We start from the raw sequence: 23,713 nt of genomic DNA on the forward strand, positions 1-23,713 counted from the left end.
TCTCGTTACCTGTAAGTACGCCGTCCGCTGTGGCAGACCGGTTCTAGGCGCTTCAGTCCGGAACCGCGCGACCGCTACGGTCACAGGTTCGAGTCCTGCCTCGGGCATAGATGTGTGTGGTGTCCTTAGGTTAGTTAGGTTTAAATAGTTCTAAGTTCTAGAGGACTGACGACTTCAGATGTTAAGTCCCGTAGTGCTCAAAGTCATTTGAACCTGTAAGTACAGATTGTAAATGAAAACAATTTTAATACATTTTTCTTTTTCTAATAGCCAGTAGTTTCATTTAGGAGTAGCGCGCTGCACTGTCCCTGACGGCGGCCGACCGGCTGTGCTTGCAGACGCGGAGCCGGTGTCGCGGCTAGCGGCGGAGAGCGGCGGTCGCGCTCGGCCACGCAGGACGCGCTGGCGCCGCTCCACGTCGCGCGAGAGCCACGTGGAGGCGCTGCTCGTGGCCGACGCCTCCATGCTCGAGTACCACCGCGAGCCCAGCGCAGTCGAGACCTACATCCTCACCGTCATGAACATGGTCGCCTCGCTCTACCTCGACCCCTCCATCGGCAACCCCATCAACATCGTCGTCGTGCGCATCGTGCTGCTCAGCGACGGAGAGGTACTGCTGCTGCTGCAACTCACCCCTATCTGTTTGTCTGCCTCCCACTTTTGTCTCACGAAAATTCTTCTTGTAACCTACCGACAAACAAATGTGCAAATTTTTTTCTTTATCTCTCTTTGGCCATCAGTCTGTTTACCACAGGGTGTTTATTTTAACATGTGACATCTAAATATCTCGAAACGACACATCTTACGAAAAAAAGGTTCTAGGTGAAACGTTAATATTAGTAAAGGAGACATCTGTCTGTGCCACAACAGGCCACCTTCTAACCGCCTCTCTTGCATGGGAGGCGTCAACTTCGTATTTTCAAGATGGGAATTGTTCATTATATGGCATATTCTGATCCTACGCAAAAAAATACTTACGATTTCCGCAAACCATTCTTTCACATTCGTGGCATCTGGCGCTGTAATCGACAAATATCAAGAGCGCCTGTTTTTACAACTAAGAACCGACACATTCGGTTCTACGCTATGTGATCAAACGTATCCGGACACCTGGCTGAAAATGACTTACAGGTTCGTGGCCCCCTCCATGGGTAATGCTGGAATTCAATATGGTGCTGGCCCACCCTTAGCCGTGATGACAGCTTCCACTCTCGTAAGCATACGTTCAATCAAGTGTTGGAAGGTTTCTTGGGGAATGGCAGCCCATTCTTCACGGAGTGCTGCACTGAGGAGAGGTATCTATGTCAGTCGGTGAAGCCTGGCACGATGTCAGCGTTCCAAAACATCCAAAAGGTGTTCTGTAAGATTCAAGTCAGCACGCTGTGCAGGCCAGTCCACGACAGGAATGCTATTGTCGTGTAACCACTCCGCCACAGGCCGTGCATTATGAACAGGTGCTCGATCATGTTGAAAGATGCAATCACCATCCCCGAATCGATCTTCAACAGTGGGAAGCAAGCAGGTTATTAAAACATCAATGTAGGCGTGTGCTGCGATAGTGCCACGCGCAACAACAAGGGATGCAAGCCACCTAGATGAAAAAGACGACCACACCATAACACCATCGCCCCCGAATTTTACTGTTGGCACTACACACGCTGGAAGATGATGTTCACCGGGCATTCGCCAAATCCCACACCCTGCCATCGGATAGCCACATCGTGTACCGTGACTCGTCACTCCACACAACATTTTTTCACTGTTCAATCGTCCAATGTTCACGCTCCTTACACCAAGCGAGGCGTCGTTTGGCATTTACCGGCGTGACCCGTAGCTTATGAGCAGCCGCTCGACCATGAAATCCGTGTTTTCTCAACCCCCGCTTAATTGTCATAGTACTTGCAGTGGATCCTGATGCAGTTTGGAATTCCTGTGTGATGGTCTGGATAGATGTCTGCCTATTACATATTACGACCCTCTTCAACTATGGGCGGCCTCTGTCAGTCAACAGACGAGGTCGGCCTGTACGCTTTTGTGCTGTACGTGTCCCTTCACGTTTCCACTTCACTATCATATCGGAAACAGTGGACCTAGGGATATTTAGGAGTGTGGAAATCTCACGTACAGACGAATGACAAGTGACACCCAAACACCTGACCACGACCGAAGTCCGTGAGTTCAGCGGAGCATTCCATTCTGCTCTCTCACGATGTCTAATGACTACTGAGGTCGCTGATATGAAGTACCAGGCAGTATGTGGCAGTACGTATGTTTTTTGGGGTATCGGTATACTTTTGATCACATAGTGTGTGTTTCATTTACAGGGTGTCTCAAAAATGACCGGTATATTTGAAACGGCAATAAAAACTAAACGAGCAGCGATAGAAATACACCGTTTGTTGCAATATGCTTGGGACAACAGTACATTTTCAGGCCTTTAAATGTCTGCTTAGAATCCACATGTAGGGCGATGCCGTAGATGTAATAGTTTCATGTTCCCATCGGGATGCTTGATATCGGTGAGTCTCCTTGCCTCTCATAACTGGAGTGCTTGAATTTGGTGCGTCCCTCTGCCTCTCACCACTGGGGTGCTTGATTTCGGTGAGTATCCGTGGCCTGTCCGCCTGTCACTGGCACCTCATGGGCACTTTACCTTATTGCAATGTTTGTGGTTTGTATTCCGCTGGCAGCCGTTTGGCGGCCATGGCGAGAGTTGCCGGTGGTTGGATGGTAACGCACACCGTATTCAGTCACCCTGATGACGGAGTTCGAGAGGGACAGCCACCGAAATCAAACAGTCCGGTGGTTTGGGGACTCACTACAATCAACGACTTAGGGAACAGAAAACTACCGTAAAAGTAGTTCATTTGCCAGAAATGTCAATGTCTAGCCATATTATTTGTGCAATATAATAACATCTGCAACATTCAAGCAACGTTTTAACATAACTATCGATCGTTAGAACACGAAGGCTTACATTTACATTATAATGAAATGTAGAATCAAATGCGTCGGTTATTCATTGCAAAAACTGCCACTCTCGATATTTGTCGATTACAGTGTCATCTGCTACGACTGGAAAACAGAAGTTTGAGTAAACCGTACATATTTTTTGGGGTAGAATGCAAATACGCAATAAAAATGGGGAATTCTCATTTTGAAAATACGAAGCTGACACCGCCCATGGGGAAGGGATAGATAGGAAGGTGGGCAGTTGTAGCTCTGCCGAATGTCTCCTTTATTAATAGTGACTTTTTCACCTACAACGTTATCTACGTACGATGCGTTGTTTTCGAGGTATTTCGTTGCCTCAAGTTAAAACCACACACTGTATGAGAGACAGTCACATGAAAACGAGAGAACGGAAAAACAATTAAACTCTTAAATATTTCAAAAGTAATCGTCAAATTTGGTAAAACATTTTTCCGATTGTGAGAAAAGACGGTCAGCGCTCACGTGGAAAATTTTTTGTGGTTACCTGCTGAACCATGATTGTGGCCAGGCGTGCACTTTTTCGAAGTAAAGCGACGGCCACGGATGTCTTTCCTCAGGGCTACAAAAACATGGAAACTGCAATGGGAGAGATTGGGTCTGGGTGGAGGTGTGTAAGGGCTTCCCAGCGGAACTTCTGCAGTCGAAACATCCTTAGCAACCTGTAGGCCCGCCTACAGAGGATCGAGAACAGAGTAGCAGGATAATGTCCGCCCACACGCAGCCGAGGTTGCTTCGACTACGCTGCAGAAATTTCGCTGGAAAACCTTTACACATCTTGCACAAAGTCCCAATCTCTTCCCATGCGATTTCTATTTTTTTTAACCCCGCCATGAAGGCACTGACCGTCTTTTCTTGGAGTAGGATAAATGTGTTAACAGTTATGATCATTACTTTTGAAATAATAATCAGTTTACTTACTTTTATCCATCTGTCTCGTTTTCATTTGACTGCCCTTTATGTATTCCTCTTCCTCTCTGCAAATGGGCTATACTTGGACAAACCATATCCCGCAGAGAATGTTTCAAACAAACTGACGTAAATAAGGTGATAATATGAGCCATTCTGTTGAATTAATGTGATATAAATATTTGCATGCACTCTCTCTAATGTTAACTGGTTAAAAGCAAGTTTTCCGTGCCCTCACGAATGTTAATTTGCAATCTGACATACTCAAGACTTTAGTGGTTAACATAATTACCTTTTACTCATTCAAATCGTATAGAGATATAGGTCCACGATTGTTTTTCGACTGTTTGTGTTATTATGGCCAAGGATTCAATCAAATAATCATTTAATGTTGTAATTCCCTTCTGATTATTAGAATGTTTATTGCGATTGCAGTTTCAACAATTTGTCATTTTCAATCCTAGTGGGGCTCTCTACACCCTACAACAAGTCGTGAATTGCTGGAACACAGTTCTCAGTAGTCTGAATGGAACGTTTTATTTTTACGAAAGTGAAATGCTATTTTTATGCTCGCCGTATGGCTCTTCCTGATATATATATATATATATAGGGTGTTTCAAAAATGACCGGTATATTTGAAACGGCAATAAAAACTAAACGAGCAGCGATAGAAATACACCGTTTGTTGCAATATGCTTGGGACAACAGTACATTTTCAGGCGGACAAACTTTCGAAATTACAGTAGTTACAATTTTCAACAACAGATGGCGCTGCAAGTGATGTGAAAGATATAGAAGACAACGCAGTCTGTGGGTGCGCCATTCTGTACGTCGTCTTTCTGCTGTAAGCGTGTGCTGTTCACAACGTGCAAGTGTGCTGTAGACAACATTGTTTATTCCTTAGAACAGAGGATTTTTCTGGTGTTGGAATTCCACCGCCTAGAACACATCTCATCTGCATGTGAAGCCATTCCGTCAGACACGTTGTCAAAGGTTTCGGGTAATTTCATTCAGAGACTACGCCATATTATTGCTACGCATGGTGGATATGTGGAAAATATCGTACTATAGAGTTTCCCAGACCGCAGCGCCATCTGTTGTTGAAAATTGTAACTACTGTAATTTCGAAAGTTTGTCTGCCTGAAAATGTACTGTTGTCCCAAGCATATTGCAACAAACGGTGTATTTCTATCGCTGCTCGTTTAGTTTTTATTGTCGTTTCAAATATACCGGTCTTTTTGAAACACCCTGTATATATATATATATATATATATATATATATATATGTGTGTGTGTGTGTGTGTGTGTGTGTGTGTGTGTGTGTGTGTGTGTGTGTGTGTGTGTGTGTAAGCCCAGGTATACTTATAGCACCACACGTATTTGCATTCAGACAGTTTGAAACTATGTTCCAGCACTTCACTTCTTAATGATGTAGAATAGGCTTCAAAAATGCACATAAGTGTCTTATCAGTTCTAACGTTTTGTTTCTTCATGTTTAATGCTATCGCATTTCATTTTATAATAATATTATTTGCTTCCAGTATGCGTGAAAGTGATAAAATTTTTAACAGTCATAAACCGAATAACTACATTCAGTAATTACATTAAGACTGCAGATCCAGTCCTCATCAAAATTAAATAATTCACTTTGTGACAATATATTTATTTATTTACTAATTCTGAACAATAGTAGATGGTAAAACCGACATCATCACAAGATTCAATATGGTCGAAGCCAGTGTTGCAAACACAAAAATAGTTATCATACGAAAACATTGACAACTATACTAACAACAACAGTGACACAAATCTTCTATCTTTAACTGTCACACATTGACCACGTACATACTCTTTCAACCTGTGTGTCGTTACGCCACTCTTAGATCGTCAACCAAACTGTACCTCATAATGGCAACATGACACTTGAATATATTATACTGCACATTCCCGTGATTCATAACTTAAAAGGTGTCCTATATACATGAAAATAACGCTTCTAAAAATCAAAATCTATCATAATATTATAAGAAATAACCGCTGACCTGAACGCTAGCGCCATGCGTATCAGTCTATACCATTTGACGTACAAATATGAATTTGGAAACATCATCGGGGCCTAGAATATCATCGATACCCCTGTGCTGTAACGATTCCGTGAATGACAACGAATAGGGTGCTGCTACGAAATGAAAGGGCACCCCAGACCATTACTCCTGCTCGTCGGTCCGTATGACGGTTGATTGTCACGTTTGTATCCCACCGCTATCCCGGAAGCTTCCAGACTTCGCTGGTCAATGGGGCTCAGTTCGAAGCTGGACTCATCTCTGAGGACAGTTCTATACCAATCAATGAGATTCCAGGGCAGAGACGTGTCTGTAGACCTGGGATACCAAACTGACTGCCGCCCGCATACAGCCCCACAACCAGGAGTGATCTGGGATGCCATTTCATTTCGTAGCAGGAACCCTTTCGTTGTCATCCGCTGCACCCTTACAACACAGTGGTACGTCGACTATATTCTATGCCCTGTTTTATTGACCTTCGTGGCAAGCCGCCTTCGGCTTACACTTCAGCAAGTTAATGCCGGACGAGAGTTTCTACACAATAGCGCCTTTCTTAGCAATCATATACAACGGCTCACTTGACGAAAGGTCTGTTCCTAAACACTGGAAAGTAGCACAAGTCACACCAATATTCAAGAAAGGAAATAGGAGTAACTCTTTGAATTACGGACCCATATCACTGACCTCAATTTGCAGTAGGATTTTGGAGCATATACTGTACTCGAACATTATGAATCACCTTGAAGAAAATGACATATTGATACATAACCAACACGGATTCAGAAAATATCGTTCTTTTGCAATGAAGTAATGAGTGATGTCTACAAGGGATCTCAGATCGATTCCATATTCCTAGATTTCCAGAAGGCTTTTGATACCGTTCCTCACAAGCGACTATTACTCAAATTGCGTGCATGTGGAGTATCGTTTGAGTTGTCTGACTGGATTCGTAGGTTCCTCTCAGAGAAGTCACAGTTCGTAGTGATAGACGGTAAATCATCGAGTAGAACAGATGTGACATCTGGTGTTTCTGATTACATAAGTGATCTAGGTGATAATCTGAGCAGCCCCCTTAGATTATTTGAAGACGACGCTGTAATTTACCGTCTAGTAAAATCATCAGACGATCGATTCAAATTACAAAATGATCTAGAGAGAATTTCTGTATGATGCGAAAAGTGGCAACTGGCACTAAAGAAACAAAAGTAGGAGGTCATCCACATGGATACTAAAAGAAAACCGATAAATTTTTGGTTTGCGATAAATCGCACTAATCTAACGGCTATCAATTCGACTACATACCGAGGAATTACAATTACGAGCAACCTAAATTGGAAATACCACGTAGATAATATTGTGGGGAAAGCAAAACAAAGACTGCGCTTTGTTGGTAGAACAATTAGAAGATGCGACAAACCCACTTAAAAGACAGCCTACATTACACTTGTCTGTCCTTGGCTGGAATATCGCTGCGCGGTACGGGATCCTTATCAGGTAGGATTGGCGGTGGACATTGAAAAAGTGCAAAGAAGGGCAGCTCGTTTCGTCTTATCGCGCAGTAGGGGTGAAAGTGTCACTGATATGGTACGCGAGTTGGGGTGGCAGTCACAAGGCGGCTTTCTTTCCCGCGAGATCTATTTACGAAATTTCAACCACCAACTTTCTCTTCCGAATGCTAAAATATTTTGTTGACACCCACCTAAGTAGGGAGAAATGATCATCATAATAAAATAAGAGAATTCAGAACTCGAACGGAAAGATTTAGGTGTCCTTTTTCTCACGCGCCATTCAACAGTGGAATGGTAGAGAAGTAGTATGAAAATGGTTCGATGAACCCTCTGCCAGGCACTTAAGTGTGAATTGCAGAGTAACCATGTAGATGTCGATGTCGATGTAGATGTCTTCGTACTTGCCAAAACCTACATCTGCCAGCAAGGTCGCCGGAACGGTCACCATCGGAGAACGTTTAGAACATTATGGGCCGGGCTCTCCCAATTCGGGAATCTGACTATCTGACGCGTCGTTTGGACAGAATTTAGCACGATATGCTTCAGGAGGACGTCTAACAACGTTCTGAATCAGTGCCAAGCCGAATAACTGCTAGCTTAAGGGTCAGAAGTGGATCAACGCGTTATTAACTTGCTCAATTTGTGAACCTGTTTTTCTTCAATAAATCGTCAAATTTTTCTGAAATTATAGTCATTTGTTTGTGTGTACATCTACTGATCTCTGTTCCATTCTGAGTCGTGCGTGTTGCGTCGTTTTTTGTCCTAGAATGTATTTTACCTTAGCAAAGTGTGTAAAAAGTAATCCGTGTTTGTGTCGATGTTTTTATTTATTCATATTAAATTATCGACTTATGTAGGGAATTTGATGAAAGTATCGAGGTATATTAAGCTCCTCCTTGGACTGAGATAGCCAAGTTATTTCTAAAATCTGTTTTCAAAAAGTGTCTAAAACCAAGAGGTGCAGTGCTTTCACATCAAGTATGGTGGGATTAGCTGATGAAATTTATCTCCCATAATATCTGTAACCTCACTGCGAATAAAAGGTAGCTCAGGCTGTCAATAAGTTCTGGCAAAGTTCGGCATAATTTTTGAAAAGCAAACCGAAAGCGAATACTTGAATCATACGTCTACAAGTTGAACTCTTTAAATCAAACGTTTAGAGCGGTAGATCACGTCTTGGGGAATAACGTTAGTTAGAGAGAAAATTTTCACTGTCGCTTTTCGACGTCGCGACGCGTCCGTTTGTGTTGGTTATGCTCCTGAGAGACGGCACGTCGTAGGCACGCTGCGGCATGCGCATGCCCTATGTGTTGCCTATAATCCAGTCATCTGCTCCGTGTGTAAGGGAGTAGGCACAGCCAAGTTAAAAGTTTCTGCACTTATTCTAATGGTTTTCCTGTTTGTAAGCACTCTATCAGTTAATTGTAGTAGGTAGTATGCTGCACACTTGGTTAGTAGACCCTACTGGTTCTTTGAAATCTCGCCGTCCCAGGGCCAGCGAATAATAATCGATGAACGACTAGCGTTATAAGGAAGCATAAGCGTGTTTTTTGTCTCTAACAAAAGTTGTCCCGCATGAGGTGATCTACAATCGTTAGACGTTTGACTCAAAGACTTTGAAACACCCTCCTTGTAAAATGTTTGGTATGGCAAGAGAAACTTTCAAGCAATCTTAAGTTGTAGTCGAAAAATTATGGCACGTTACATGTTATACATGTGAACGTTTACACTGGAAACCAAGGAGCCTTTAATCCAAGCAGTCGATCAGGTATAACTCGACTGCTTGATATCGATCTTTGAATGTTGAGTTCACATGTTCCAGTCTCAATCGTATCCGAGATAAATCTGTTTGTAGCTAATTTCATTTTCCGCGGCGACCTTTTGAATGCACAGGTAACTTTAAGAATATTCCCATGCAAATACGACTTGGAAAGTACTTGCAACAGCTTGAAGCTGCTATACATTCCTCATATCTAGTGCTTCGGTAATCCCGTCCATGGCGTCTGACTGGTCGTGTCGTGTTTCTCAGTGACCCTGAAGGTCTGTCGACGTACTTCTACTAAGTATTTGGAACGAAGAAAGGCCAAATAAGGTGAGAAAAGCCTGTTTGCGTCGCAAATGCTTATGGACACGTTAAAAACTATTTAATGACTCACTTCCAATTAAGCCGTACAGGACCTGCCAACATTAGTTGCAAGGGACCATAAATATTCCTAGATTTTGTTAATTTTGTATATCTACTATTTCTGGTAGTTTCAAATAGTTGGATCTACAAAATAATTGAGATCCTACATGATTTTCACCTCTTCAGAACAGTCTGTAGAATCGCTTCTAATGTGTTTCATCTGAAAACAAGTGATATAGTTTTGTACGGAGTGGTATGTTAGATGTAACTTTCTTCATATGAACAGAGGGTGTAGGGGCAAACCACGAAAGACAAAATGATTAACTTTTTTCGTTGCCTATGTTAATAAAAACTTGCAATCAAATCATACAGCATGATCTGCCTCAAACGCTCAAGGTCATCAGCTTTTACTCTGTAGGTTAATACTGATTTTTTTCCATACGAAATAATATCCTGGGAATATATGAGAGACGCAAAACACTCGCTGCACATAAACTGACAATAACAATCTATGATGTACAGCTTTATGCCTCTTGTAGACAACTGTTTGAACATGCACTCCCTTATGAAGTTCAACGGCAGCAACCGCTCGTAACATTCTAATCTAAAGTAGGCATCAAAGAACAAAAAAGATTCATACATGTCCCATTAATTGGCCAATGTTTCCTCTCAGAAAAGGCGTGCATTCTGAGTAAGTGGTTTTTTCGGAATTAAGACTGAACTGGAAAAGAATCTACAAATCCATAAGTCTACTTTGTACAGAGCTTTTTTTATCCTTCATGATACACCCTACTATATTTATGATTACATTTCCGACCAATTAAAAATCAAATTTCTTGAAATAAGTCAAAAATAAGTCACATACTATCTCTTAGCTGCAGGAGAGGTATTTAGAAAGAAAGTCTTTTATCATAGAAAATATACATTTTCTGTAATTCGTTAATAAGGATTTAATGTTGATCTTGAAACGCCGTTCAGTCGAAATTTTCAAAAGCGCCGTAGAAGTGCACTTACGGTGCCGCGGCTCTTCCTTCGCGTGCTGTTGTTGTAACAGTTAGCGTGTTGAATGGCAGGAAGTATGATGATTGGATGTGGGCAGCCAGTCACACTGCTCGTTCGTAATTTTCTGTGCTTAATAAATGAAGTTAGCTAGTATTCTACGCAGTTAGGTCCCGAATTAACCACATCCTCGACAATTGTGACAAATTCGGAACTAAAATATACAAAGAGGTGATTGCAATGACGATCGTAGATCTCAGGCTATGCTACAAATCAGTCTGTTAGCACAGTCATTCTTTGGGTTTCATATTTGTTGCTTTCACCAGTTAAAGACCAATTTATCACAGCCCAACCTGACCTAGACTTCGAACTTTGCCAAAGATAAATCTGTTACCACAATCGCGTTTTTGAGTACACATTCGTTGGGTTCGGAACCTCACACCTAGTTTACCACATTGTAGCCTACACCACCGGCTACGCTTCAGATCGATCTGTTACCACAATAATTTTTGGGTGCTCGTATTCACTGGCTTCGTTAACTCCAAACAAATTTCATACGTTGCAACCCAGCGTGACTTAGGTCTAGGCTACACACCAATATGTTAGAAAAATCATTTTTGGTATTCACATTCGCTATCTTCGCCAACTCTAAACCATTTTACCACTATCCAACCTGACCTAGACCTCGGGCTACGCTAGAGATCAATCTGTAACCACAGTTAATTTATATGTCTATATATCACTAACACTCAATCAGAATGAGATTTTCACTCTGCAGCGGAGTGTGCGCTGATTTGAAACTTCCTGGCAGATTAAAACTGTGTGCCTGACCGAGACAAAGGCAAACCGAGGCAAAGGTCCCGAGTTCGAGTCTCGGTCCGGAACACAGTTTTAATCTGCCAGGAAGTTTCAACACTCAATCACTTTCACACCATCCAACCTAAATAGTGGGGCTACGCTACACGTCAGTCTGCTACCATAATCACTTTTTCGTGTTCACATTCGTTGGTTTCGCGTACTCACACCCAACTTATCACATTTCAGTCTAATGTAGACCCCAGTCTGTGCTACAGATAAAGCTGCCACCTGCCGGCCGAGGTGGCCGTACGGTTAAAGGCGCTGCAGTCTGGAACCGCAAGACCGCTACGGTCGCAGGTTCGAATCCTGCCTCGGGCATGGATGTTTGTGATGTCCTTAGGTTAGTTAGGTTTAACTAGTTCTAAGTTCTAGGGGACTAATGACCTCAGCAGTTGAGTCCCATAGTGCTCAGAGCCATTTGAACCATTTGAAAGCTGCCACCGTAACCAAGATTTTGGGGGAGGGGGGCAGTATCACACTCTAGCCAGTATTCATGAGTTTAAACATGATTGCTGCTCGTTTCACTCAACAGAAATTTAAGCTATGCTATTATCCCAATCCAAACTAAACCTTAGAAATCGTAATATATTCAGAAAAAAATCATGATTGGGAGATCAACAAAATGACACTAAATATATTAATGTAATTACTCTCAATATAGGAAACAAAAGTAATCAATTCGTTTCCTCCGCCGAAAGAAACCGTTAGATTCAGAGATTCTCATTGCCTACTGTATGCCTACACTGTCATCCGACTGGATACGATAAGTGATAACGAACTGACAACAGCAGCACGTAACAAATGAACCACCGTCTCTATAAGCGCACTGTAGCTCAAAATCGCTTTTCTCTTGTTACTTCACTCTAATTCCATCTTTGAGACAGTTATGCATATTATTCACGGAAATCATTAAACCGTCACCATCATCTTGAACATTTTTCATCCCCTGGCTGGATCTGTTTGAAACATAAGCCTTGCCATCCAGTCCTGTTTTCCCATCATCTTACTGTGTTCACTCTGGTCCATTCCTCGCCTCTTTTTTCAACACACTCCTCCACACCTTTCAGCAGTCTATCCATTGGTCTTTCTTTTGGTCGTTTCCTTCGCATCTCCATTTCATCTCCTTCGGAACCCTCTTATTTTCCACTCTCTTTAAGTGCCCATACCATTTTAGCCTTCATGTTTCTGTCCTGTTCTGCGATGGGTCCTCTTTCACTTTTTCCTTTACCCTTTCATTCATCATCCTATCTCTCCGTGTTACTCCTATGCTACTTCTGAGGAACTTCATTTCAGATGCCTGTAATCTGCTTACCTGTCTTTCTTCATTATCCGCATTTAGGATACGTGGGGCAGTACTGGGACATAGTAATTTCTACATATCACTTCTTTGCTTTTTTTGTGCGCGGTTTTTATTCCAAACCAAGCTCCTAACACTTCACAGGAACGCTTCTGCCTGTCTGCCTTGTTTATTGATCTCATCCTCATTTCTTCCATTTTCCTGTATCGCACTTCCCAAGTACCCGACCACTTTTCACCTTCTTCAATCGTTCACCACCTTCAATCCTTATTCCGCTAATTGGTCTATTTTTCTTTCTTGTTGTAACCAGTATTTCACATTTTTTACGTTAAATTTCTTTCTATACTGTCTCACAGTATCTCCCAACATACACCTGTTCCTGAAACTCGTCCCCCTGTTTCCCCAGCTCATCAAGTCATCGGCGAACACCATTGCTTTCGTCTTGCCTTCTCCAGGTTTTTCTGACACATTAGTCGTTATCTAATCCAAAATCAGAATGAAGAGGAGAGGAAACAATGCACTGCTCTGTTTCATACCACCTGTTTGCTGGAACCAATCCGTTCTCCCATTTCAAGTGATTAAATGAGTTCTTGTTTTCCGAGTTATGAGAGTTTTCAAACGAATTGTCTTACTATCTAAGCTTTTGAGCGATTAATAGAATTTAATATTTTTATGCTACCAACGCTTTTTTCGCATAAAGCTGTGGCCAGTTCAATAGAGACTAAACCAACTATTGTTTGCTGAATATGTATCCGTAGCATCTGTGAGCCTAAAAGGCGGCGTGTGCAGTTTCAGAATGGTCTCAACGGCACGGTGAACGCAGACCAGATGCTGGAGACGTTCTGCCGCTGGCAGCACTCGCTCAACTACGACTCTGACGAGCACCCCAACCACCACGACGTCGGCATCCTGCTCACCAGGTAGGGGGGCCGACGCTCTGCCGCCGAATAAGCAGGCTCTGCGCCGCAGACAAATGAGACAAATTCTGCCTGTGTGTCAATCCTAACAGGTCTGATCATATTTTTAATCTAGCTGGATGTGTAACGAATACGATGAAACATTGGCTTGGTTGATCGCACGTGAAGAATGTTAAGGCGAAGGTGCCACAGACCAGCAAATTTCAGTTATAAGACCTATGTACTACAAAATACATATTTTAAATCTACGTTGTATCTCTTATTTAATGTGTGTCATGACTTGATGGCAGTGAAAAATAAAAGGTTTAAGAAGAGAAGTGGCAGGACGCTTTCTTAGCAGTCTATCGTTTCCTTTGAGTATGATGCCAAAGTTGTAGACATCCGTCCACATTCCACAAGCCACTATATGGAATGTGACGGAGGAAACTTTGAGTACAACTATCACTCTTCCTCCCACCCTCTCTCCTCCTTGTTCGGTACGCAAATGGTGCGGCGATAAGAAAAATTATGACCAAGTTTTCTTATAAGCAACTTCCACGATTTTTTTCCGTCATGGAACTGTGCATGCTGTCTGTGAAATAATGAATGCTGCAGCTTGGTACTTGGAAAAATACGGATGCAGCGATATATCAGTGGTTTCGGAATTTTCAAGGCTTTTACAGCTCTTTACATTCATTCAAAAATTTCATAATTATTTTTTAAATTATAAAGAGTGTTCAAACTAAAATGTGCCAAACGTCCTCACAATCAAACCAGTTTAGATTTGCATACGTCGCTTTGGGGTAACGTAGTAAGACGTCACTTCGAGCCACAGGCAAAGTGGGACGGCATGCAATGAAGGCAAGCGTCGCCATCTCCCAATATAAAATTCAATTCTACATCTACATCTACATGGATACTCTGCAAATCACACTTAAGTGCCTGGCAGAGGGTTCATCGAACCACCTTCATAATAGTACTCTGTTATTCCAAAACCGAACAGCGCGCGAAAGAAACGAACACCTATATCTTCTTTCCGTGCAAGCTCTAATTTCCCTTACTTTATTACGAGGATCGTTCTCCCTATGTGGGTCGGCGTCAACAAAATATTCTCACATTTGGGGGAGAACGTTTTTGATTGAAATTTAATGAGAAGACTCTGCTGCAACGAAAAACGCCTTCGTTTTAATTATGTCCACCTCAAATCCTGTATTATGTCGGTGACACTCTCTGATCTGTTCGGCGATAATACAAAACGTGTTGCTATTCTTTGAGCTTTCTCGATGTACTCCGTCAATCCCATCTGGTAAGGGACCCTTACCGAGCAGCAGTACTCTAAAACAGGACGGACAAGAATAATGAAGGCAGTCTCTTCAGTAGATCTGCTAAATTTTCTAAGTGCTTTGTCAATAAAACGCAGACTTTGGTTTGTCTTCCCCACAACATTTTATATGTATTCTTTCCAGTTTAAGTTATTCGTAATTGTAATTCCTAGGCATTTAGTTGAATTTATTGCCTTTAGCTTACACTAATTTATCGTGTAATCGAAGTTTAAAGGATTCCTTTTAGCACTCGTGTGGATGACCTCACACTTTCAATTCTTTAGGGTCAATTGTTAATTTTCGCACTATACAGACATCTTTTCTAAACCGTTTTGCAATTTGTTTTGATTTTCTAATGACTTTACCAGACGATAACTGACTGCTTCATCTGCAGATAACCTAAGACGGCTGTTCAGATTGTCTCTAAATCGTTCATATAGAAGGAACAGCAGAGGTCTTATAACACTATCTTGGGGAAAGCCAGAAATCACTTTTGTTTTAGTGGATAACTTCGCGTCAGTTACTACGAACTCTGACCTTTGTGACAGGAAATCACGAATCCAGTCACATTACAATATTCCACAAGCACGAAATTTTATTGTACGCCACTAGTGTGGGACAGTGTCAAAAATCTAGACAGATTGAATCACTCTGAACCTCTTGTGAACAGCACTCAACATTTCGTGTGAGTAAACAGCTAGTTGTGTTTCACAAGAACTATGTTTTCTAATTGCTTGTTGACTGTGTGTCAATAGAACGCTCTCTTCGAGGTAATTCATAATGTTCGAAAACAATATACTCGCATGTTCCAAACTACTGCTGCATATCGACGCTAAAGATATGGGCCTGTAATTTAGTGGAATAATCGTTCTACCTTTCGTGAACACTGCCGTGACCTGTGTAACTTTCCAATCTTTGGGTATGGATCTTTCGTCGTGTGAGCGGTTGTATGGAGCTACTGCATCAGCATACTCTATTCAAAAGTAACGGGACGCCTCTTAATGGACATTAATGTGGAGTGCGTCCTTGCATAGCCTTTATGACGGCTTGAAAGTCTGCTGAGAGCAATAGCAGTCCATCCTTCTTCAAGAGTTCGAAATAGAGAAGGTACTGAAATTGGGCAGTGGGATCTGGAGCGAAGTCAAAGTTCTAACGCACCCCAGAGGTGTTCCGTAGGGCTCTGTAGCACAGGAACTTATGGGAATGGTAAGTCCCAGGAAAATGTATTGGCGTAACTTCTGAATCAAATCTAATTCAGGTTATTAACAAGTGCAGTACAAACAAACCACAGAGCATGCAGAATAGGCAGTGCTCAAAGAACTCGGCGCTCAGAAAAACAAAATATGACTTGCCAAGTAATAAATATAAGGCAGTTTTAATGAACTTTCCCCAATAGAACCAAACAACGTTACATAAAAAGGTATCACAAATTAATATACGTAGTAGTACCTAAAACGTCTGATATTTGAGAGATACCATCAGACTTTCAGAAAAAGTCATCCATACAACTCCGAAGATAGCAACAGCCGACAAGTGCGAGAATTACCGCACTATCAGCTTAACAGCAAACATATCCAAGTTCTGTGTCCTCAGCAGACAAAATGATGCCCACCATCTTTTTCGACATCCGATACTCATCGAATTTCTCGAGTACGGAAACCCCATTAAAGTTGATGTGAACTGTGAGACACTCCGTAGCCTAAACAAATTCATCAAGAACAAACGGTCTGGTTTGGTTGCGAAGGGAGTGATTCTGCTTCACGATGGCACCCGTCCACATGTCTCCAAGGTCACACATAGTGTAATGACCAAGTTGTAGTGGGAGCAGTTTGAGAATCCGCCCTACAACTTGGACATAGCGTCCTGCGACTTACATGTGCTTTGTCCACTAAAAAAGCATCTCAGAGGGAAGCACTTCAGTTCGAACGACGAACCGAAAGACACAGCGGAAGACTGGCTCCTCTCACAGTTACAGGAATACTGAGAACGGGGAACCATTCGGCACGTGAAACAGTAAGATAGTTGTGCTCAGACATATGGTGATTACTTTTGAATACATACTTCAAATATACTCACAGTATTGTTTCATACCTTTTCTTCCATTCGCCCCTCAGAATACATCATTTTGATGAAGGGTAACTGCTTTGTTTGTGTGTGATAGTTGGTGATATCTCATTAACTGTTGTAAGAATCCGTTTGTTGGTTTATATGCAGCCTGTATTCGAAGAAAATATTGTTTATATTTCCAACTGTTACTCCATCATGTTCACAGTAAGGATTATTTCGTACGTGCATTCGGTGAAGATGGTTGGAGTTAAGATCTATAATTCAATCATATGCAGGGCGTGGGACTTAGAAGGAATGTTCGGCTGTATTTATCCACAATATTTTCGTTTATTGCGTTTTGATTATTGATGTCCGTCTTTGCATCGATGTCTTCTGCCCCTATGTAATGCAGTCCTCAGGTCTGATGACTGCAGCTCAGTGTTTCTAGATGCTCCGTTTTGACCGGTGGTCTTCGCTAAGTCATTGACTATTTCGTCATATTTAACATTTGCTTGTCCCTTAATTCACATAAATTTTATCTTTTTCCCGAGGTTTTCGTTTTCGTCGGTAGCTTTCATAATGTGCCTTATCAAAGGATTACTTTTCTTGAGAAGAGCTGGAGCCTGCATATTTTGGAGCAAGATTCTACAATACCTCTAAATCAAAATATTTATTACTTTGATATTCTGTACGTTGCGTAAAGCTGAAAGTGAAGCTGTGGCTTCTGCAGAGAAACTAGGACTGTCACTGGGGAGCGAAAACAGTATCCTTTGTTTTACATCCCCCTTTATTTCACAAACCGTGCAAGATATCGAAAAGAGGTTTTCGGTAAATGATAGCAGCCAGGGGAGCAAGTTATTTCGTTGCATGGCTAATATTCTTAACTCTTGTATCAACTGATATATTAAAGAAATACTTTTGTAACGGCACTCTAAAGCTCTTCAAATCGTGAGTGCAGTACTATAACGCTCGTTAATGCTGATGTTGAAAGATCCGAAAAGTGTCCTCAATTAGAAAGGCAAAGTGACCGGAGTAGGCTATTGAGGAGTGAACACGGCCAAGGGGACCAGTGTTCCGCGTCCTCCATGAATTTTGTTTTATCGGAAACTGGCATTTGGTCGTAGTCCAGTTACAACAATCGTAGCTGAACCTGTATCTACACCACGTGAAGTAGGCCCAAGAGGAAATACTTTTTACCTTAGAAGCAGCGTAGGCCTATCTTACTGGTGTGCGTTACAACGAAACCTGGCGTCAGAGCCCCACTTGACTGGGCTTACGCCGTAATAACCTATTTCGGGTGCCTTACCTTTCAACTTCAGCACATTTCTCGAACAATTATGCCAAAAATTACAACGTCAATATTAACCAACTTTATATCATTGTATTCTTCTTTTCAAAGTTTTTCGAATGCTGTCAACAACAGTACGTTGCTCAGTGGAAAAAGACCATACTTGCTTAATATCTCGTTTGACACGCTATTTACCGAAAATCTCTTTTCGATATTTTCAACAAATCACGAAGGAAAAGGGCTGTAAGTTTTATGTGATTCGCCCACGTAATCTATCTGATGATAAATATTTTGACACTCATGTCTAATGCGAAACTGAACACTGGACGCCATGAGAGGATGACGGGGGACCCAAAGAGTCGGGGAGTATTGTGTTATCCGTAGAAAACCAGTGACAGGAGAAAGGGCCGCTCAGGGGGCCTCAGTCACTTCCAGCGTGGACTAGTCATTAGACGTCACCTTAGTAACAAAGCCATCAAGGACATTTCAACCCTTCTAAAGCTGCTGAATTGGGCTATTAATGATGTGCTTGATAAGTAGAAACGAGAGGAATAATTACAGCTAAACCAAGACCAGTCAGACTCACGTACTGACGGCCAGGGACCATCGATCGCTGCGTAGGCGGGTTGTAAAAAAAAATCATGAAATCAACGGAAGGAATCACTAGTGAGTGTCAAAGTGCTACCAACAGTCCAGCTAGCACGATGACTGTGCGTAAGGAGTTAAAAAGGCTGGGATATGATGGTCGAGCAGTTCCTCATAACCTACACATTTCTGTAGTGAATGATAGGCAATGCTTGAGGTCGTGTGAAGAGCGACGCCAGTGGACAATGGATGACCGGCAACGAGTTATGTAGAGTGATGAGTCACGCTATACCCAGTGGCAGGCTGATGGAAGGTTCAAAAGGGTTCAAATGGCTCTGAGCACTATGGGACTTAACATCTATGGTCATCAGTCCCCTAGAACTTAAACCTAACTAACCTAAGGACATCACACACATCCATGCCCGAGGCAGGATTCGAACCTGCGACCGTAGCAGTCGCGCGGTTCCGGACTGAGTGCCTAGAACCGCTAGACCACCGCGGCCGGCCTGATGGAAGGGTCTGGGCATGGTGAATGCCTGGAGAACGTTACCTGCTGTCATGTGTGGTGCCAACAGTGAAGTACGGAGGGGGCGGTGTTGTGGTAGAAAGGTGTTTTTCGTGGTTAGGGTGTGGTCCCGTTATTACGCTATAGAAAACAGTGCATGTAGAATGATAAGTACATATATTACAGCTTTGTGTACTGCGTACAGTAGAACAGTTCGGCTACGATGATTCTATCAGCATGAGTATGCACCTATGACAAAGTATCATCAGTGACACAATGGTTTACCGACAATAACATTCCAGAAATTCATTAGCCTGCCGAGCCATTACTTCACAGACATTCAAACACCTCATTGAAGCCGGCCGGAGTGGCCGAGCGGTTCTTGGCGCTACAGTCTGGAACCGCGGGACCGCTACGGTCGCAGGTTCGAATCCTGCCACGGCCATGGATGTGTATGATGTCCTTAGGTCAGTTAGGTTTAAGTAGTTCTAAGTTCTAGGGAACTGATGACCTCAGAAGTTAAGTCCCATAGTGCTCAGAGCCATTTGAACCTCATTGAAAGCTTCCCCGGCAGAGGTATAGTCGTCATAAAAGCGAATATTGGTCGCATCCGATATTAATGTCCACTAATGTGTGTCCAGATACTTTTGATTGGATAGTGTATATCTCGAAATACTCCGGGGAAATTATCAGTAGTGCAGCTTTATTTTGCTAATTGCTGTGTTCCGGAGAATGTTTTTGTTCCTTGACATGCTGTTGAAAGAGAGAGAGAGAGAGAGAGAGAGTGTGTGTGTGTGTGTGTGTGTGTGTGTGTGTGTGTGTGTGTATGCGGAAAAGAATTCGAGCCGCGGCAGAGTGTAGAAAAATGCACGAACGAAAAGGGCAGAGTACACGCGTGCCTCGGAGCTAGCTTGTAAACGGACGGCGCGTCGCGCCAGCTACACGTGAAGCCAATATTTATTGGCGGGCGGCGGGCGTGTGTGCTTTTCCAGGGCAGCACATATCACGGCCGCTAATTGATGAGGTGTTTGTTTACAGGCCGGCCGAGGGCCGAGAGCGGCTCCGTCAGCGCGGCTGTTTGTGAGCGCCGCCCCTGCGGACAGCGGCTCAGTTCGCGTCGCGCGGCCGCAGCTTTTCGGCGCGCTGCCTCTGCAGCGCACACGCGCTCAGCCTCGGCATACTTAACGCGGGGCCCACGGGAGATACGGGCCCCGCAACGAACTTGTGACGTCACAGTAGTCGGCTCGAGGACTACGAGAAAGGCTGGCAGCGGCGCGTACTTCACGATGGTAGGCCTGAGCTCGCCCGCTCGCTCAACCCAGCACATAAACTACGTTTCTACACCTGTTAATGCGTAACTAGGTGTGTACGTACAAACGAGAACTGCATCTCCTATTGGAATTCGCTATTATGGAGTCTTACTGTTATTAGTCCTACAGTGATTGGAAGTCCTTGGGCCTACTTATACTCCTAATTTCATACAGCTGTACCGTGGCACAATGAGGCTAAAATCGTGCCAAAATGATTTATCAGTTGCATAAGGCACCACTTCTTATATGAAGTGAGGATTGTCAAGAAGAGACCAAATGCTATAAACAAGCCGTTATACAATTTACGAGGGTAAATGAGACAATGGCAAACATCCACAAGAGGTTGAAAAAGGTGTATGGAGATGCTGTTGTCGATCCCAGTACAGTTAGTCGGTGGGCAAGCAGGTTACGTGACGAAAGCGGGCACGGCAATATTGAGGATTGTCCTCGCAGCGGCAGGCCTCGTACAGCACACAGTCCAGACAATGTGCAGGGAGTTAACGAATTGGTGACAGCTGACAGACGCATCACAGTGAACGAATTGTCACTCTACGTTGGGATAGGGGAAGGAAGTGTTTGCAGAATACTGAAAGCATTGGCGTTAAAAAAGGTTTGAGGCAGATGGGTTCCCAGGATGTTGACAGTGGCTCACAAAGAAACAAGAAAAACGCTATGCAGCGAACTTTTGGAACAGTGCGAAAATGGTGTAGACGAATTTCTTGGAAGAATTGTGACAGGTGATGAAACATGGCTCCATCATTTTTCACCAGAAACGAAGAGGCAATCAATGGAGTGGCATCATACAAATTCACCCAAGAAAAAAAATTCAAAACCATACCTTCTGTTGGAAAAGTTATGGCTACGGTGTTTTTCGATTCCGAAGGACTCTTGCTTGTGGACATCATGCCAAGTGGAACCACCATAAATTCTGATGCATATGTGACGACACTGAAGAAACTTCAAGCTCGACTGAGTCGTGTTCGACCACATCGGCAAAAGCAGGATGTTTTGCTGTTGCACAACAATGCACGGCCACATGTCAGTCAAAAAACCATGGAAGCGATCACAAAACTCGGATGGACAACACTGAAACACCCGCCTTACAGTCCTGACCTTTGGGAAACTGAAAGATCTCCTCGTGGAACAAGATTTGAAGATGATGACTCCCTTGTGCACGCTGCCAAATAGTGGCTCCAACAGATTGGTCCAGAATTTTACCGTGCAGGTATACAGGCGCTGGTTCCAAGATGGGGTAAGGCAGTTGAGAGGGATGGAAATTATGTGGAGAAATGAAAATATTGTTCCTAAAGGATATATCTACACACTGTAAAACTTTTAAACATGTAGAATAAAAGATGGAGTTTGAAAAAAATAGTGTGCATTTCTTTTGGAGTGACCCTCGTATATCGAGAATAGATCTTAAATTAAACTTCGTTGTAGTACTATTAATCAGTAAGACTTCATAATGGCAGGTTCGTTAGTACGTACACACCCAGCTGCGAGGTAATAGCTTTAGAAACGCATTTTCTCTGCTGAGCTGAGTGAGCAAACGAGTTCAGGTCTACCTTCGTGACATACGCGCCGCTGCTTGTCTTTCTCGTGGTCCTCGAGTCGGCTCGAGGCCCACCAAAAAGACAGGTCCTGTCGCGTACGTCACAACACGCGATACTGCAGGGCTTACGAGTGCCAGCAGTCGTCTACGGCGGGGAGCGATTTAATAATTCTTGACCGCGTGTTTAAATGCTTGCAAGTTTTCGATAGCACACGACAGAATTAAGACCTTTAGTGGAAACTAATATCGATTTCCCGTGGGGCGCTGCACGCAGCCGAGCTTTCACGAAATGTGGCGAACAAATCGATTAGTGTCACATTACATGTTCGTTGCAGGGCCCGCATATTTCGTTGGTCCCGAGTCGGCTTGTCCACCACACTTCGCGAACTCTCGGCTTCGGCCAGGGCGCACGCGAAATCAATGTCTATTTGAAAAGGTACTCACTAAAGATCTTAACTTTGTCGCGTGCTATCGAGAGCATGCATGCATTTAAACGCGCCGTCAAGAACTGATTGACTCGACTCGCCCGAAATAATTTCTCTCCGCCCGCCAGACTGGCTGTTGGCACTTGTAAGACCTGCAGTGTTACCTGCTGTGACGTACGCGGCACGGCCTGTCTCTCTGGTAGCTCCTATTGACTGACTCTCACACCTGTTGATAGGAACAAACCAATGAAAACAATCGATTCAGTCGATTGTTGGAAAACAATCGACTCATTTGATTGTACTTATACGTACCAATTAAGTTATTCATTCACTCTTTTGAGTAGAACCGGTCTGTAGGAACAACCGAATGAAAACAGTCGATGAACACTTGCGCATTTAGTTATCAGCGGACACATCCTATTGTTTTGCCATACTTAAATCATAATAATTGCTGACTGCACTCTATTATCATCTTTTTTGAAAGACATCATGCTTGCGCCAGTGGCTGTTAAACCTTTTTATTTCCACTATTGCAGTTTCGGCCTTAAGCCATTATCAAGAGCAGTTGTTTGGGCTATTAAGCCATGTCAGCTTTATACACGCTGACACATTTATATGTCGTTGTCATTTGCTGCGTCTGCAAAGTTGACTGGGCTTAATAGCCAAAACATCTGCACTTGATAATGCCATAAGGCCGAAATTGCAATAGTGAAAATTAAAAAGTTTAACAGTCACTGGCGTAAACATGATGTCTTTCAAAAAATTTTACATTACTGTGAATCCCAGTTATGAAAAGTTAATCTATTATCATCTGTCGTCACAGTTATTACCATTCCGATACTTGCTTTTTACTGACTGCTAATAAGTTTATGAGAAGGCGCAAGATTCAAAGTTCACGGTCTAAATATTACACCAATGCAAACACAATCTTTTCCTATTATCTGTAGCCATCTGACCCAATGGCGGACGCTACATGACGTGGGTATTTCACTAAGACATTGCATTGAATAAAGCGTTACTTGAACTACGGTTTG

The 23,713-nt window shown here is 42.9% G+C and overlaps 1 protein-coding gene across 1 annotated transcript in view; it reads left to right on the forward strand.

Annotated features, from left to right (window-relative positions):
* The first annotated feature begins 439 nt into the window (after positions 1 to 439).
* The window catches only part of LOC124805111 (A disintegrin and metalloproteinase with thrombospondin motifs 7-like), a 267,102-nt gene continuing 243,828 nt past the window's right edge, over positions 440 to 23,713 (forward strand). Inside the window, exons 1-2 of the mRNA XM_047265562.1 lie at positions 440 to 610; positions 13,540 to 13,670. Of these exons, the coding sequence (XP_047121518.1) occupies positions 464 to 610; positions 13,540 to 13,670 (278 nt within the window). The 5' untranslated portion in view covers positions 440 to 463. The remainder of the gene's footprint in view (positions 611 to 13,539; positions 13,671 to 23,713) is intronic.

Source organism: Schistocerca piceifrons, chromosome 7, assembly GCF_021461385.2.
Source record: "Schistocerca piceifrons isolate TAMUIC-IGC-003096 chromosome 7, iqSchPice1.1, whole genome shotgun sequence".
NCBI classification, from domain to species: Eukaryota; Metazoa; Arthropoda; class Insecta; order Orthoptera; family Acrididae; genus Schistocerca; species Schistocerca piceifrons.